Source organism: Tenrec ecaudatus, chromosome 6 (genome assembly GCF_050624435.1).
Source record: "Tenrec ecaudatus isolate mTenEca1 chromosome 6, mTenEca1.hap1, whole genome shotgun sequence".
In the NCBI taxonomy this organism is placed as follows: Eukaryota; Metazoa; Chordata; class Mammalia; order Afrosoricida; family Tenrecidae; genus Tenrec; species Tenrec ecaudatus.
Genome location: NC_134535.1, coordinates 153,969,775 through 153,987,092, shown reverse-complemented (window position 1 = coordinate 153,987,092; position 17,318 = coordinate 153,969,775). Strand labels below are relative to the sequence as shown.

General features: G+C 45.0%; 1 protein-coding gene across 5 annotated transcripts in view; it reads left to right on the top strand.

The window, feature by feature from the left end:
* The window catches only part of CELF2 (CUGBP Elav-like family member 2), a 635,027-nt gene that overhangs the window by 233,926 nt on the left and 383,783 nt on the right, over positions 1-17,318 (top strand). For 2 of the 5 annotated variants that reach the window (XM_075552393.1, XM_075552394.1), the window contains exon 1: positions 15,119-15,408. The exons of 1 other annotated variant lie outside the window; for it this stretch is intronic. In XM_075552393.1, the coding sequence (XP_075408508.1) occupies positions 15,146-15,408 (263 nt within the window). In that variant the 5' untranslated portion in view covers positions 15,119-15,145. Of the gene's footprint in view, positions 1-15,118; positions 15,409-15,833; positions 16,029-17,318 lie in introns of those variants that run through there. 2 more of the 5 variants (XM_075552395.1, XM_075552396.1) reach the window with 2 other exon arrangements.

Sequence of the window (17,318 nt, the reverse complement as noted above, 5' to 3'; positions counted from 1 at the left end):
TCATGTGCCACACCAGAGAGGACATTTAAAACACGGTGGCTTTAGAGCGGAACCTCTTTCGTGATGTGACCGCTGTCAGGCTGTACATGGTATGTCTTCTTGTTGTCATGTCTCATGGGAAAAGAGGCTGCTCTAATTTCCTTGTTTACCTCAGCTCAGTTGTTGGGCTCCGGTGTAGAGATTAAAGAAACCTCACTACCACTCCCCGGTGTCTCCATTTCCCTTCATGTGGGCCAAGACTGAATCCTGAGGTCAGGGTCCAGCCAGGCCCTGGGGTGTACAGGCGACTTACTCTCATTCTCCACTATTACTCTCCCCGATGCTTCAACTCACCTGGCTAACTGGGGGCCGACGGGGGGCAGAGGGAGGATTCTGAACCTGGAAGCGCGGCGTGGGAGTGGGGGAGAGAGGAAGCCAGTGATCTGGCTCCATGCTCTTCCATCCAGGCTGAGAGCATTCTTGGCTCCCTGTCAGCACACACCTCCTGGAGCGTTGCCTTAGTTGGCACTTTTGGACGACGGATTGTTCTGTCCATAGCACCTCCTCTTTTGCGTGTGCGTGTGTGCGTGTGTGTGTTTAACTTGCTGTTTTCCTTGGCTCCTTGGCCTGGAATTCTTCTCATTCCAACAAACGGAAGCGCAATGTGCATGTCCCTGGTTCGCTGCATATGCTAAGCCCGGTGAGCATCAGAAAATAGGGGAAGCAGGTGGTCCTTATGTTGGAAGAAAGCGACTCAGGGATCTTTTAAGGAGGATGCTCCTGTGTTGACCAGCACCCACATGTCACCAAACCACCATCACATTGACTACTCCTTCTAAGTGCCCTTGTGCCTGTGAATTCCACTCTGACTTACAAGGGCTCTGGGCTGCGCAGAGTTAAGTATTTCAAAGTCCCTCACTCTCTATCCCCTGCATCCATGACCCTGGGTGGGGCTCTGGGTCTTGACCTTGTCACTCTTCCCGAGGATAAGCGAGGAGGAATAGATGAATCCAACTGTGAATTCAGCGTCCCAGAAAAGAGAAGCTAAAAAATCCCTTTTAGCACACTGACCTCTCCAAGACTCTCCTTGGTCGTCTGTGATGCTGGCTGATCATGGGTGGCAAAGAGGAGAGGTGAGGCTCGTTTGGCTTTTAAATGCCTACGAACGGGGTGAACGGGTGACTTCTCCTTTCCAGTATTTTTTTAAGATGGTAATTAGGAGAACTAACATCAGCCAGGCTTGAGTGAATGCAAACAAGACCCCTATAGGCAGCACAGGATATTAATGTAAAAATATGCCGAGGCAACATAACTTGTCAGGGAGAATTATTTCTACTTAGTGAATCTGTGTGGGTCCCTTTGCACTACCATTCAGCATTTGGCTGGGGGGGGGGGAGGTTAAGAGTGAGAGAGGAGGGAGAGCAAGAAAGAGAGAGAGAGAGAGAGAGAGAGAGAGAGAGAGAGAGAGAGAGAGAGAGAGAGAGAGAGAGAGAGAGAGTGCATTAGCGAACAGCCACTGTGGCATTGATGTTTGAGCGCACTTCTGAACTGGCTTTTGTTGAGACTGTGTAGAAAGCATGCGCTGTCCCAAATCCGCTGTTACTATGAGAAATGAGGAGCTGCTTTTAAGGTATGTTGTTGGACTCTTTGTTTTCCATGGATGCTATTTCTAGTTTCTAGAGCTGGCGGAGCCCATAACCGTGCTCCGCATCAAGCCGTCCCCTATCTTGTAAGGAGGCAAAAAGGAGAGCGAGAGAGGAGAGGGAAAAGGATGTAGAGCGAGGGGGAAACAAAATCGAGACCGAGCGCGCGGGAGAAAGAGCAAGCGAGAGAAAGAAAGGGGGCTGCTATGTGCAAGTAATCTGTGTACGCGTTGCCCTTTGAAAGCTTCCCGTGAATTTGCTCGCTGGTGTTTGTGAGTGGTCGGCGGATCGTTTTAAAGGCTGCGAGTCTGCCACTTGGTTTGCCTTTTCCTTTGCGATGCCTAAGTCGCTTTCATTAGTATGCACCCTGCCTGGAAGAATCACCGAAAAAAGAGCTCAGGAGACTCCATATTAGACTTGTGTGCCAAATACCGCTCTAATCTGGACTTAGCCTACCTAAACAGTCCTTGTGAGCTACCAGGTTTGGATCACTTTATCCTGTTTGCCAAAATGTGTGCATGTTTGAAGACCTCTCTTCATGCCTGGCATCCTGGGGGTCCCTGTGCATTGAAAGCAAATATTGGTTTCCTGCGTCTGTGTAAGGGTTCGATCACATACCGCGAAGTCAAGCCGAGAGGGAAGGAGGATAGAATTGGCATCCTGCTTTGAAAAATGTAGTCTTTTGTTTATTTGCTAGCAGATATTGTAGCACTGAATACATCTTTGGGTCTGACAATGGGACGGGTTGAACAATGGAACTGTCAAACTAGCTTAATGCATGTCTGGGGGCTTTTTATTGCCCCCCCCCTTTCTTTCCCTTCTTTTCTTTCTCAGCATCCTTTTTATCTCCTATAATCTTATTTGTATAGACTATATAGAAGGAAGAGCTTTTAGAACTGTTTGTGGTTTTGTGCTTTAAAAAAATTGCTATCAACCGTTCATAGAGGTTTTTGCATTTTCAGTGATGCGGTGGGATTAAGTTAGAGATTTATTGCTTACCTCTCTGTTAACTACAGAAAGAAAACTTATTGATTGAGAATGCTTGTAATACCATTATCATTCTGGCAAATGCCTTGTTATCAGACACGGCTCTGTGCTATCTAATACCTGAGGATTTTGTGCTTGTCTGTGTGGTGCACTTATGGAACTTGGATGAAAGGGAAGTTAAGAAAAACATTTTTTTAATGTCTAAGTAAATTATAAATCCTCATCTCTACCTCCTTTGTTATTTTTAAGGGGGGTCAATTCCTATAGATAAACTATTCCAAAATGCAAGAACGAGGGATAGAACTTTTGTTCTTACAATATTGGTCACAAACCAGCTCTCATATAGCCAATAATATGAAAAATTATTCATTTAAAGGGCACTATAGAATATATTAGAGTTTTACATCTGTGTTCATGTCTTTATAAAATGAAGTCCTATGCAAGGAAAATATACTTCTCACGGTTAAAAATATTTTGTAGATAACACTTGGTTTTTATGGTGGTGAGACTACAATTTCTGGGACTTCGAAAAGAGAAAATGGAAAAATCGGTTTCAAAGTTCTCAAATATTGAAATCCTTTTTAGCTCTGCACCTGATAGAAAAGAACTGGTTCTAGAATATCGAATGATGATTGGTTTACTTGTAAATCATCTTACTGTCTGGTTTCCATGGTTAATATATATTATCTAACATTAGAGCGTTTTTTCTTAATGAGCTGCTTGTGTCAGAACATTATGTTGAAAAATGGTATTACGTTTATTGAGGAAGTTTGAGATCAAATTTTGAATTAAAAAAAACAAAAACAAGGAGGAGATTGTTTTAAAGGACACGATTAAATAACAATTGCAAATATTTCCTCCCGGATTATCTATTGGCTCAAATTCGTGATGAGAAACATTGACTAATTTCGAAGCCATGTATTTTAAGAACATCAATTTGCATTTTTAAAATTTTAATCAGAATGTTTTAAAATAGTGTATTCGGGATTATTTTTAAAACGCTGCACACGCAATGCTAAATCGAATCTCCTTCTCGAGTGTAGGTTTTCTACTGACAGTATTATCATTTGGGTGTACCCCGAACATACCTGCAGTAGAAATAATATTTTTAAAGTTACCCATTGTGAATAGAGTGGATTTTAAATGCATAGTTAATATGTTCACTTACTTCCAGTGGGATCTGAACTGCTCACTCCATCGGGTATGCCAATAATTGCTTTTAGGATGAGCTCATAAAAGGTAATTGGTGAAGCTTTATATCTGAAGCTGGCCCAGCCCCACCAACACACTCTATTTCAGGGCAAATTTTAAATTTTAAAGCAAAGGTTGCATATGAATATTTTGTGGATTGGGAGAAAAGACGGAGATATTCCTTATCACAAATATTCTCTTATGCTCCCTAGCTGTCTGTCAGTGGCATGCTTCAGTGGAGAAATAACTTTGAAACAACCATGTTGAATTTTGTGTTAAGTTACCAATTATTTACCTACTCACTTGGCATTCTGGGTGGTCACAGTTAGGTCCAGCAGTAAGGGAAATCCCTTCTCATCTTATTTTCTCCTCCTGTTGTTTGAGCTATCATCAATCTCTATATTTCGGACTTCCTGCCTCCCACCCCATCTCAGTGTTCAACACACAGATAAATGCCTTCTCTTTTTTGCCCAAGGGGGAGTGCTTGAGATTGCCTTAAATTCAGAAAATTGTCCACAACTGGTTCAACAAAAGTAGGGATTCCGGACCCATATCTTTCCACCGTCTTCTCTAGATGTGAGGATTCTCCTTGATAGTCACCCAGAGAAATAGCAACACAAATTTTAATTCTAAGCCCAGATTTGCAGAAAAGGAGTCGGAAGGGATTCAAACTGGGAAAATGGCTTCTTTGAATAGAGAGTATTGATGACATCCTGATCCCTAGACACAGGAACCTCGGGAATATTCACACAGAGATCTCGAGCCCCAGGTGTTCTTTACTTGTTAAACTAAAACCAGGCTCGCTCTCTATCTGTCTATCTATCTATCTATCTATCTATCTATCTATCTATCTATCTATCTATCTATCTATCTATAGTGTATACACAATGGCACACTATCCCTAGGGCAAAAACACAAAGGGGAGCATTGGATTAATAGTCATATCTAGAACTTTATAGCTAGGGCAGATTGTGCTTGAATACCTAGGAAGTCATTCAAAGAGTGAATCAATACTAATTATTGTAATCAGGGGGGTTAATTAGGTAAAAATATGGCTGATGGAAACTTCATTGCTCACCGCCCTGGAAACATCCTCAGTTGATGAAAAGAAGGTAAAACGCAAAACGCAGAAATAGGATTCATTGGGCTCCCCAACCTTGTATGTAAGGCGCCATGTCTTTTGTATGAAAAGCATACCGCGGTTTTGTTTTATCGTGGAAGTGAGGGAATTAGGACTAGCCAGCTTGGCTTCCTGTATAGAGGTTTCTATAAAAGTGATTAACAGAGAGCAGCTTGCTTAGCAGGGTCTTCTGCTGCCCCGTGGCATTTCTCTCAGCCACTTCATACATTTGTGGACACCAGTCCAAGCTGTGGCATCAATGTCTTAGATCATCTTCATTAGCCTTCACCAATTTCGTTCTGGGGTTTGGTCATTTCTGGGGAAGAAGGCTGTGGGGTGTGTGTGTGTTTTGTGTGTGTGACAGGGGGCGGGGAATCTCTCCCTTTCCTAAAATAATTGATTGCTTCTGAGTGGTGTTGGATTCAGGAATCTTTTTGAGCTTGCAGTGACTTTTTTTTTTTTTCCTTCCCGGAAGGGAAGACTGGGCAGTGGCTTGGCCTGGCGTTGGGAAGAGGGTATCAGAGGAGGAAAAGCATATGTGTGTTTCTAATGTTGGACACGAAGGACTTAAATGAAGTGACACAGAGCGCAAGCACCCTTCTGTTCACACGGCATGAATCTAGAGAGGTGGGGCTAAGATGGGTACTTCACATATGTGTGTGTGTGAGGCGTGATCAGACTCCATGGTTCCATGCAACCCTGGAAAGCTGTTGGTTACCATTGATTGGGGATATAGTAGATTTTGGTCCCAAACATACCCTTCTGCTTCATTTGTTATAGGGATTATCATGTACAGGTATGTTTCTCCTGTCCACAGCTTTCTTTGTGGGACTGATTCCAGCACATTTCCTTTTGGGTCCAGACCATCAAGGTTAACAGGAAATGGCGCCTGCAGAGAGAAGATGACACCGGCTGAGAATGACACGTATTACTGGGCCAAAGTGAGCTTCTGCTACTTCAGCCCATTCCAATTTGACCTGGCCATGACTGGCTGTTCCAGATTGTGATGAATCACTGGCGTTTATGAGACAGGACTTGCCAGTGTGCCCTCCTAGAAAAATACAACATGGGGGGGGGGGGGGCGGGACTCTTCTAGTGAAATCATCCAGTTCAACCAACTTTGTTGTATGGTGAAGAAGAACTTGAAGTTCTAGATGATGACGCTGGTCCACCCACAATATCTGTGCTGATTTTTATAACCCCTCTGTTCTGAGAAAGGTGGCAGCCACGATCCTTTAAAACTCTGTCCTGAGACTCGGTGATAACGCATTGCGGGCTTTCAGCTGTTCTATGAGTTTAACGAGAATGGGCGAGGCTGTGCTTTCGTGCAGAAATTGGTGGTGGGATGCGATCCTCCTGCAAAACGATGCATCTCAATAACCCAAGGGTTTCAGGCTCTGACCTGCCGTCTTATCTTTGTGATGCTGTCCTTTACAGTGTCTTGGTCTGGAACCCGAAATCTTAGGGGTCCGTCAGATGGCTTAGCTGCTCATTTGGAAACACTCCAGCAATCATTTCCCATGGCAGGAGCTAGCTCCTGGTGCCAGCGGTGAAGTACTTCTCTTTGAAAATTAGCGTGATCAGAAAAGAAAGGAGACCTTACTCCAAGCCCTCAAATAACTCACAATTCTCCCTCTGCCCTCTGGATTCGGCTCTGGGTTTGGCAGAAAGATCGGTGAAAACGTGAACACCACAAGAACAATGGGGTTAGGATTGACATTCTCTTTCATTTTCCACAGCTGTCAGGTCCAGGTTTAGACAAAGAAGGGAGTGATGATTGAAAGTGAGAAACTCAACAGCAACAACAACAAGTGATGTTAGCAATCTACTGAGACATCACTCAGCAAGGTGTTTTCTTTTAGGTAATTTAATCCTCACAAAATATCCAAGAGTTAATGGCAACTTATTCCTATTTTATAGATGAAAAAATAAAAACACAGATCAAAAGAGGTCAATGGAAAGAGGTACTAAATCTTTGAGGTGATACGTTAATAGAGTTAGCTCCAGGGCTAGGGAAAACCCTAGTCAGGATACTATGGGTAAGGGCATCAAATGCCCGGCTCATACATGGAAAGGTTTGTAACTCAAGACATCTGACTCCCAGGCCAAACTCATTCCTTGGTCAACTTGAACGTGTAGTTTGCTATTTACTCTTTGACATTTTAAAGCCGTTTTTTTTCCTTGGGGGGTGCTGGTTGACCTGACATTGATTTGGGTGCTCCCCCTAGTTTTACCTTGATGAAGTTGAATAGTTCAGAAGGAGCCATCGCCCTGTAACTCAGGTCTCGTCGCCGATCGCTGTGGATGGGGTCAGCTGCCCAGCTCTCCCTGCCTTACCATCCCGACACGTGACCCACCTCCCAGTGCCAGTTTTAGGAAGCACGTGGAACCAAGGAGATGGAGACCCGTGGTGAAGGGACACCCCTCGAGGGAATAAGAAAGGAAAAGAGCAGCAGGTTTTGCCTCTAGGTCACAAGTCTACTCTACAGCCTTCCTTGCTCACCTGAAGAGTTGATGATACACTGAATGAAAGCGTCCTGTGCTTCACTGCGAGGAACCCAGGTGGCGCAGCAGGTAACCACTCAGCTGCTACTGGCAGTTTAGACCCATGAGCCACTTGGAGGAAGAAAAATGTGACAATCTGCTTCTGGGAAGATGCCTTGGAAACACCTTGGAGAAGCTCTACTCCGTCCCAGGGCATTATAAGTAACAATCAACTCAATGGGGCAATGGATTGGGCTTCACTTTTCCTAGGCTTCAATCGCTAGAATGGACATAGGTGTTGGAAGGAATGATAGGGAATTTTAAAGCATTATGAAATGAAAACCTAGATTTGGGTGTCGTCTAGGTACCGAAATAGGTCTCATCGTTGTAAGCAACCCAGTAACAAACATATACTATATTCAATATGAGTCTTAGATTAAGAAAACTCCCATTATTCATGGAAACCAACCCATGGTGGGTCAAGTGGGGTCATGTAGGCAAAAGAGGGATGAGCTGGGCCTAGTAGGATGGGTGGGTGGGCAAGAGATAAGTTAAGAGAATGAAGGGGTCTTCAGAACACCCTGAAGTTACCTTTGTTGTAAAACAAAAGCCTTAGCTTAATTACCTTTCTTAAGATACATTCTTATCTCTCCTTATTCTTGTATTCCTGTGAAGTAAAGCAAACAGAGCTACTAACTTTGTGAAAGGATTGAAACACTAAGTCATCGAGTTACATAGGCTTCCCCGTGAGAAGTAGAGACCAGACAAGCTATAGCTCAAACCTGGTAGCAGAGTGGCTTCTGAGTTGGGCTGTAACCACAAGGTCAGCAGCTCAAAACTACCAGCTGTGCCCTAGGAGAAAGATGAGGCTTTCTGCTCCAGTCAAGATGGATAGTTTCAGAAATCCAGAGGGTTCTATAAGATAACTGTGAGTCAGAATTGACCATGAGTTTTGTTTCATATTTTTATTTTTTGAGTAGGTAGTTATCACTTTTCTATGAAGATTTTGGGGCATTCTCTTAAGAGAATGATTTTTCCACCCTAATGGACTACCTGAGAATTACCATCAAAGCAAATTTAAAGAAAAAGTCACTTGGGCTTTTCAAAACCAGAAGCTAAAATTATCTAGAGATTTGAACCATATTGTAAGGAAAAAATAAACTTCCTGTGCTCAAAGCCTTAATGTATTTTCAACCTACACGTCATTTTAATAGCTCCGTTACATAATTGCCGTCGTGATAATTAGGCTGACACGTTGTACTGCTTAATCTGAGGATCATGGTAGGCTTTGATTTTCCAGCTACTCATCCGACTAGGAAGTGGTGGGCAAGCATTTGACCAAGGTCTGGCCGATCGATCAGACAAGGAGATGGCGTGCTCTCAGATTGAATGGGGACAATCTGGGATAGCCTCATACACAGAATCCCACAGGTTTGCTTCTTGACGTCTTGCAGTCTTCCCACTCCAACTGAAATCACCATTTGTCTTAAAAGGCCGGATCGGCATGCGCTGGTGTCAGATGTCGGTCTTATCTCAGCAACCCCAAGCTCTTGGGTGGGGATTGGTGAGGAAAGTAGACACCTATGCTTTCTTTCATGGAAGCATTGCTTTTGCTCTCTTCGTCCCATGCTTCTTCAAGATGTATGTGTTTGGGAAAAGCAGAGCCGGTCCAGCAAACGGGGCTGCGGTGCCTGCAGAGATTCTCTCTGGAGTTGCGATTTTGATTCTTGCCCAGATCCCGGTGCCAGGCAACCCCCCTGGAAAACTGAAGGCTGCCCCTTGCTTTTCCTCTCGCCCCACCTGTTGCAGCTCCCTCTGGGACCCCCTGTTCGGCCTCCTCCCGGGTCTCCCAGCTGCCGCTGCTCTCAGCTGTTGCATTTTGTCAAACAATCCTGTCTCCTTTTCTGTGTTTTAACAACACACGTCGGGAAGATAAGCGCTTTGGGCCAATTAGCAAAAGCCCTTTGTTAGGGGAGGGCTGGCGTGGGCTAGATTGTGAGGGAACCGAAAACGTCGTGGTGATAGGTATAAGTTTTGCTCCTGCCGCCAGGCTGGCACCAGATAAGGGTTACTTGGTGTAGGTTGACCAATCTGTTTAAGAAGGGTCTGGGGCATTCCTTCAAAAGGCTCTGTCTGAGGGCCTCCCACGCGCAAATCTGAGCTGCACAGCCAAGCCTTTCTTTGCTCCGTGCCCTTTGCCCCTTCTTCCACTTCCCCATTTTCACATCTTATTCACTCATTTCACCGTGCGCCATCTCACCTCCCCATCCTCATCCCTGGAGCTGCCTGGGAAGGAATTCTTCTAGTGAGACAGCTGTTCCCACTTCAGAAACCAGCCTGGGCGCAGGCAACTCAGTTGATTTCTTCCTGGACAAAGCCCCTCCTCCTCTTTCCTTCCCCCCTCCCCCCCCTTTGTGCTCTCTTCTCTCTAGTAGTCACCTATTTCTGAATCAGAATCCCCTTGATGGCAGTGGATTTGGTTTGGGTTTGACCTCCTCAGACACCTTCCTGCGGAGGGAAGCTTCTGCAGTTGTCTGGCTCCCATCAGAGAGGGAATAGGGAGAAAGGAGAAGGAAGGAGACAATTCCGAAGGAGAAGAAGGCAGCAGCTGTTATAATGGAGAGAAAAGCAAAGGCAACTGAGAGGGGGAGGTGATGAGAGGTCTAGGCGCTGGGTCTGAGAGATCCACAGTATTCCTATTTCATCCCCTTGGAATGCAAGCTCCTGAAAACTCTAGAAATGCACCTCATGTCAGAGGGCTGAGGTGTGAATACGAAGGACTATCCGCATCCAGAGGGCCCTTTCAGAAGGAAGATAAATGCAATTATATAATTTTGCTCTCTTAAGAACAAACTCCCCCAAACACAATTGCATACAGCCAGTAGTAGCTCTGTTCAAGGGAGAGTGACTATTTATAATCTCCTCTCAAAGAGAAGAATGCATTTGACATTTATTTAGTGGACGTTTAACTTCGCTTGATTGTTTTAGGGAGAGAAGGTCCCCTTCCAGAAGCTTTCAAAAAGGGGGAAAAGCAAGGTGTTCCTTTTCCACTTGATTGGTGATATAAACATTTTCTTAAAAGCGAAAACTTTAGGGAAACAAGCAAAGACAGGTTTCCCATGTACCATTTAAGGGACAGTTTGGGTTATTTTTAAGCATGTAGAAGTCATTATTATTTATTTTTGCAAGTTGTTAATGGAACTAGAATAAGCCAAGAACAAGCACATGGGCCACACAATTAGCAACTCTCTCAGGTACTTAGCATTCATGTAGATTTCAAATGGATTGGCTAGAAAGGATATGAAATCCTCTTATAGAACCTCTATTTCTTGCTCCAAATGCCTGTGAGCACATTGGGGTTTCTTGTTTTTGTTTCAAAAAAAAAAAAACACGTTGTTTTAATTGAACCAGCAATGTTAATAAAATTTGAATTTGAAAATGTAATAGGGGAAATATCTTTCTCATTATGAGCCAAAAGTGAATGGGGAAAGAAACAAACCCAAACAGACTCCTTCAGTGAAGGGGGCTTTCTGAGTAGGGTGAATGCATTTTGCATATGCTTGCTCCTTAGTGATCATGTTTTGGACAAATTGTATAAGAATAATAAAATATGGAAATGTGTCATGCCATTGTCTACAGGAGAAGAGAATGAACTATTTGGTTATAAACCTTAATCACTATATCAGGCACAATCTCAAATGTGTCATTTCATTCAAACAATGTGGAAAGATCTAGAATGGACTGCCTTTTCATTTGTTGAACAGGAAGGTAGGAAAGGGCTTCTTCCCATTCCAGTGAGGGGTGCTCTTTGGACTAATCCATTTCTTAGCACCTTAGTTCTGTGGAAAGAGCTGTTGTTGTTGTTGTTGTTGTTGTTGTTGGTTCATGGTAGAGAGAACCCATGGCTCACACAATGGCCATAGGGCAAAACTCACTGTGAGGTGAGGGGTGAGGGGGAGCTAGTGCTGAAACAGAATAGTGCACTCTTTTGCCTTGCAAGGCCTCATATGAAATGAGGTCATTCAGAAACTTTCCCTTGAAGTGTTTCCAATTCTTGAATTGCCTTTTGTTTGGGAAATGAATAGCAAGTTGATTAAAAAAGAGAAGACCATCAGGGAAGGTAGGGGGATGGGGTTAGGGAAGGGCTTAAGGTTTTCCTACAATGAAGCTAAAACTAGGCGGAAACACTATTGTTCCTAACCGCTCTGTCCCCAGTAACATGGGGAACTGGGTGTTACCAACCAGGTCATGTTCCTGAGAGGGGCTCCCTGGTGTCAGCATACCCTCTCATAGCTGTTGATAAGATCCTAGGCTACAAAATAGCTTCATTGAACCCGCGTATTCACTGGTGGCCCAGTGGTGCTGACTGCCAAATAACTCCAACTGCCAGAACATGATACATCATGGACCATTGCTGCGTGAAAATACAACATTAAAAAGGGGGGGGGGGGAGGCAAGCGTGGAGTTTTTTAAAATGTTGGTCCTTCTGTCAAAGCAGTGAAATGATAAATTTAGGCTTCTCATCAGGTGGTGTGTGATTGGGTGTTTTGTTTTTGTTTTTTTGTTTTCAGCTCAAGAGCTTTTGAAACGTGTATTTTTTTTTGAAAAGGGCTATTGTGTTGCTGCTGTGATCATGGAAACGGAATAGATATTAGAAATGAAAGCTACAATTGGAAGGCTGTTGTGAAAACCCAGGGGAGGGGTTATGTGTATGTGTGTGTCTGTGTATTTGTCTCCTCTGGAACCTACTTCCAGAACCTACGCAATCACGACATTATGGCAGCCAAACTACTTAAACTCAGCTACACTCCATAAGCTTTCCCTGGTTCACATCACAGCATCCTGTGTAGAGTTTTCTTTTGTATGTAATGGTGGCTTTTGCTGCTAACTTCAAATGGCAAAAGCAAATGTGCTTGGAAAACTGTGTTACCCTGTAGTTGTTAAATAAGGCAACAACCTATGCGCTTGTAATTCTTTTTCTATGACCTACTTACATACTACTTCACCCTCCTTATAGTATGATTAAAAGCAGCTTTGAATCCACGATTGCCTCGGGGGATTTGAGACTAGAATTTAACAAACTGCTGAGAAGGCTTAAGTCAGTAAGAGGGCTTCCCCACAGCTTCTTGCAACTAATTCACATGCAATTAAAGAGAAAATAAATATTTCAGAAGTGTACATGTTAATGAAGCATTTTCTACCTTATAGAACAAAGATGTATATGGAGCTTAATTCCATATTCGATTTGAAAATCTTCTCTCTCTCTCTTTGATTAATGTGGTTATATTTTGCTTCTGTTTTGGAAGCTAGTTTTGTTAGGTCTTTCTGAAGAGAAATTGGTTATGTAGCCAGCTCGTTATATCTTAGGGAGTTATATAAATAATATATGGGAAGCCAAAGACTGTCAAGGATTATCTTCGTGGAGTCAGCCAATTATTTTATTAGAATTATGAAAAGACCACCACCAACAAAACATCTTTTAGTTTCCAAGGTAGCCAGCAGCAGGGATGTTTTTAGGAGTGGCTGAGCATTTTGGATGTAAGAAATCATTTTATTGCCATCTGTTTCTTAATTCACCCGAACCTAGACATGCTTCCACAAAAAAGGGCAATATTTCATTTTATTTTTTCTTTCTCCATGTTCTTGTTTTATTTCTTGTTTTTTTAATTCTAAAGAATTTATTATTACTTGGACGTTAATACATCTATCATTACACAGTTCAATCACATCAAGCAGAATTGTATAATGGCTACCATAATCAGTTTCCAAGCATTCTTTTGCTTCCTGTACTCCTTGACGTTCTCTCCCTCTTACCCGCCCACCACCACTGTACACACTCCCACCCCCAAACCTGTCCCTATAGGTTCATCAATCCTAGGTTTCATATACTGAAACACATACAAACATATAGCACAACTCCATGAGGGTGACCTCCAATGATGAATGAAGGTTAGTTGAGTCCTACCTTTGACTATCCTTGAGGGCCAAGAGCCTGAGGGACTTACTGTTCAATTGAAGAAGGAAATGGTGAATTAAGAATGTATGGAGTTAATTGACAATTGCAGGCCAGTTAATGCTCCAAATTAGTGCTCAAACAAACCTAGGTTTTAAAATAACATGTAAATATCTGTTTCCCTTAATATCCTCTAAAGATGATCAGTTATCATCACAGAAGAAATTATTGAGACAAAAGCAAGCAGTATTTCTCCACATTGTGACGTCTCGCATTTCAGGACATGTGACTCAGTGGTTTAACTCAGACTGCAGGGACTATCCCCAGGCATTCCTTTATTTGTAAGAAGAGAACCCATCCAGTGCACCTGTACAATTTTCTTCAGCATATTTTGAAACAACATGGAGTGGAAGTGAAAATCAGATTCTTCAACCAATGTCATACACGATAAATACACAGACATACATACACTCAAGTGTATACATAACCATAACCCTCAAAAATGTACGCATAGTTTATTTATTGATTTTTGTGCCATATGTTACAAACTAGGGGAGCCCTGGTGGTGTAGTGTTTATGCGCAGGGCTGCAATCTGCAAGGTCTGCGGTTGGCAACAACCAGTCCCTGTGATAGAGCAAACCAGGGCTCCCCACTCCCACAAATAGTTACAATCTTGAAATCACAGGGGCGGCGCCGCCCTGTCCTATTGGGTCACTATGAGTCGGCATCAACTCGATGGCCGTGAGTTACGGAAGAAAATGGAGCGTGATGGTTACCTTATAAACCATCCCACTATCGACACCTGGTGCACACATCGTGTATGGCGATTTAGAACGTGACAGGCCACGAAGATCTCCAGAGTTGTGGTTACTTTCTGAACTTTCTGAAAAGTTCTACTTCCGGCGCCTAAGCCAACCACAAACAATACTGAGAGTACAGAAGCAGAAATCACCGGGGAAAAAAGAAACTCGCCCGCTTGCTTTCCTGTGTATGAGACTTGCCATTTCTCCCAATTCCTATTAGTAAACCAGCCATGAAGCCTCACTGTCATTTCAGCTGTGTGGTCGTTCCATTAGAGATCTAGCACACTTCCATGAAGTCACTCTGTACTGAGGACTAGGAATTGGCAAGTGTGTGACTTATTGTTTTAAAAAGAAGGGGAAAAAGACAATCGCTTTTCAGCCCGTTAGTATTCAGACTTCTTAGTATTTCTATGAAAGGAAATATAATTTGCAGATACAGCTTTTTTTTTCCCCCTCCGCAAAGCACAGAGATAAATCTCTTAACTGCTGCTTGGGCCATTTGCCTCATATTTACTTTAGCTTAATAACGACCGCTCTTTCAGTTGTTCCGCTAACAAAAGTCAGTTGGTCTACTCGCAAGCACATCACACGGAGGGACATTAAGCAAACACTCCTGATCAAGCAGTCTCCTGTGGCTCCTGGCGATGGAGCATTGAGTGGATCGGGACAAAGTGGGTCCATAGAACTAGTTTGCCTTTCTGGCTGCGCGGTCGAGCTCCCAAAGCATGGCTCTCTTTCAGGATGGTGATTTCAGCTCCCCTGGCTCTCTGTGCCTCCCGGGCAGGGAGAAGGCAGCTCAGGTCTGGGCCGGTTTTGCTGCGCCGCTGGGGGGGCTCAGGGCCTCCAGCTGCCCGCCGCTCTGGCTCCGGCTCCGGCTCTCGGGGCCCGGCGGGCCTGCAGGGGTTAAGCGCCCGAGCGGCGGGCGCAGAGCTCCGCCTCTGTTCCCGGCACCTGGCGCCCCGCAGCCCGCGGCCTCCGCGCTGGATGTCGGAGGGGATTGGCGGAGCGCGAGAGGGCAGAGAATGTGACCACTGCCGGCTCCGGCTCGGGCGGCCGCCGACGGGAGGCCGCGCGCACCTGTCCCTGCCCGTCTCGTGCCAGCCCGCCGCGGACTCGGCCGCGCGCGCAGAGCCGCTCCCAGTCGCCCGAGCGCCGCCGCGTGCGCCCGTGACCATGACTTCTGCCTTCAAGCTGGATTTCCTCCCGGAGATGATGGTGGAGAGCCGCCTGCTCGTGCCCGACAGAATGTAAGTCGCGCTGCGGGGTCACGCCGAGCCGAGCCCGCAGTGCCGCCAGGGGCATCCGCCCCGAGGGGTGGGGTGGGGGGGGGGCATCGGGCCACCGAGCCCCGCTCCCCTAGGCCGGTCGGCCGGAGTGGCCGCTGCAAAGTCGCGGGTTGGGGAGCCCCTGCAGGCGCGGGCATGCTCCAGGGCAGCACTCGTTGGCTGGGCAGCAACCCGCCGCCTCCCGGCGTTTCGAACCCCGTGTGCGGTCGGAGGCTGGTGGCCCGAGGCTGGGAGGAGGACGCGTGCCGGGCCGGGCAGGGCACCCGGCGGCTGGGGCGCGCCGTCCCGGGGTCTCGAGGGCGCGGGCGGGGCGGGCGCACGCGCGGGCGCGCCTGGGCGCGGGGGCCGCGTGTCTGGGAGGGGTGCGCGCGTGCCAGTGTGCATGCCTGTGTCATTTTCAATGCGGGGCTGATGGAGCGGTTGTGGCCGATTTGAAGATTCCTTCCTGCCAAATCACCCACTAAGCGGACTTCCTATTTGCAAAGATTTCTTTCCTATGGGGGAGAGCGGCAAAGGAGAGACGAGAAGGATCCTTGTAAAGTATTAAAAGAGCCCAGTGAACTGTACTGCAGAAATTAGAGGTAAATTTTTTTTTTACGTAATCGTGGTGGTTTGTCTGATGTTAGCCTGTCGTTCAATAATTAATGGAATTCTGGTGGTTTTGCCTGTAGTCGAACTAGGTAAGGGAATGCATCGGCAGAAGTAGAGGGAAGGGAAGCAAGGTTGTTTTTTATCAGGCTCTTTGGTCTTCATCGGAAAGTTTCCCTTAACAGCTCAGGCCATCAAGTCCATAGAAAATACTTGTATTTCAGGGATGTTATGAAAAGAAAACCTTAAAAGCAGAGAAAAGGGGGGAGGGGGTGGCTAACGTGAGATCAAAAGGTCTGTCTGTGTTCCTTTCAGGCTTGGAATGTTTAGAATTTCTTTTTTCTTATCGCCGGGGTAGTGGATAGTGAATCCCAGCTACAATTAATCTGTTGAAAACGGACTGCTATCTTTGCTGAGAGTGCATATGCGACATTTTTATTCCGCACAGTAGAAGCCTGAACACCAGGATTCTTTCTGGCACCTTACGGAGAGACTCTTTCCAATGTTGAGGCCATTTCCAGCTTTATGACCCATTCCCTGGCTGCTAACTTCCCCTGGTGGTGTTGGATGCTTTTCCTAGTATGTTAAGTGTTATGAGTTGAGAGGTTCTGAAGAAACTCTGTAGTGGCCAATTATTTGAACAGCTAAGATTAAAAAAAAGAGAGGCAGGGAGGGAGGGAGATGATAGAATCTGTAAAATGCGAAGTGTCCTTTCCGTCAATATTACGAATGTTAACTTGCTTGTACACATGGTCAGGTTCATTGTCTCAACTGAGATCGCCAGATAATGCAAATTAAAATATTGAATTTCCTTTGGGCAGTTTTCTCTGAGAAATTAATCGTGATTAGTCACATTCCCATGATATTTGCTTGAGAAGATCTATGTCCTGTCTCCTCTAAAAATATCTATCTGTGTCGATATATAATACATGTTTACACATTAGCTGGTTCGCAAGATTTATGTGTGGTTTCCTGTGTAGTCTAGAGGGTTGGGGTGAACCAAAGACTTGGCCTGATCATGATTCTGGATTGAGGGTCACGTGCTTCTTAGGTGGGTATAATATATCCAGCTAATGACTGTTTTATGAATTTTAAATTTGACTGGCCTCTGAAAGATGTTGTCTTCTATCAGTTAAACGATGCGTTATGGGCATTTAATTTGCCCTTTTCATTTGGTGAATGGATGTGTTGTTCAAAACTATGTGTTCAGAATAGAGCTTCTGTGCTGAGCCATGGCGACTCCTACATCAGTCATAAAATAACTTCTGCCTCCTTTCAAACGT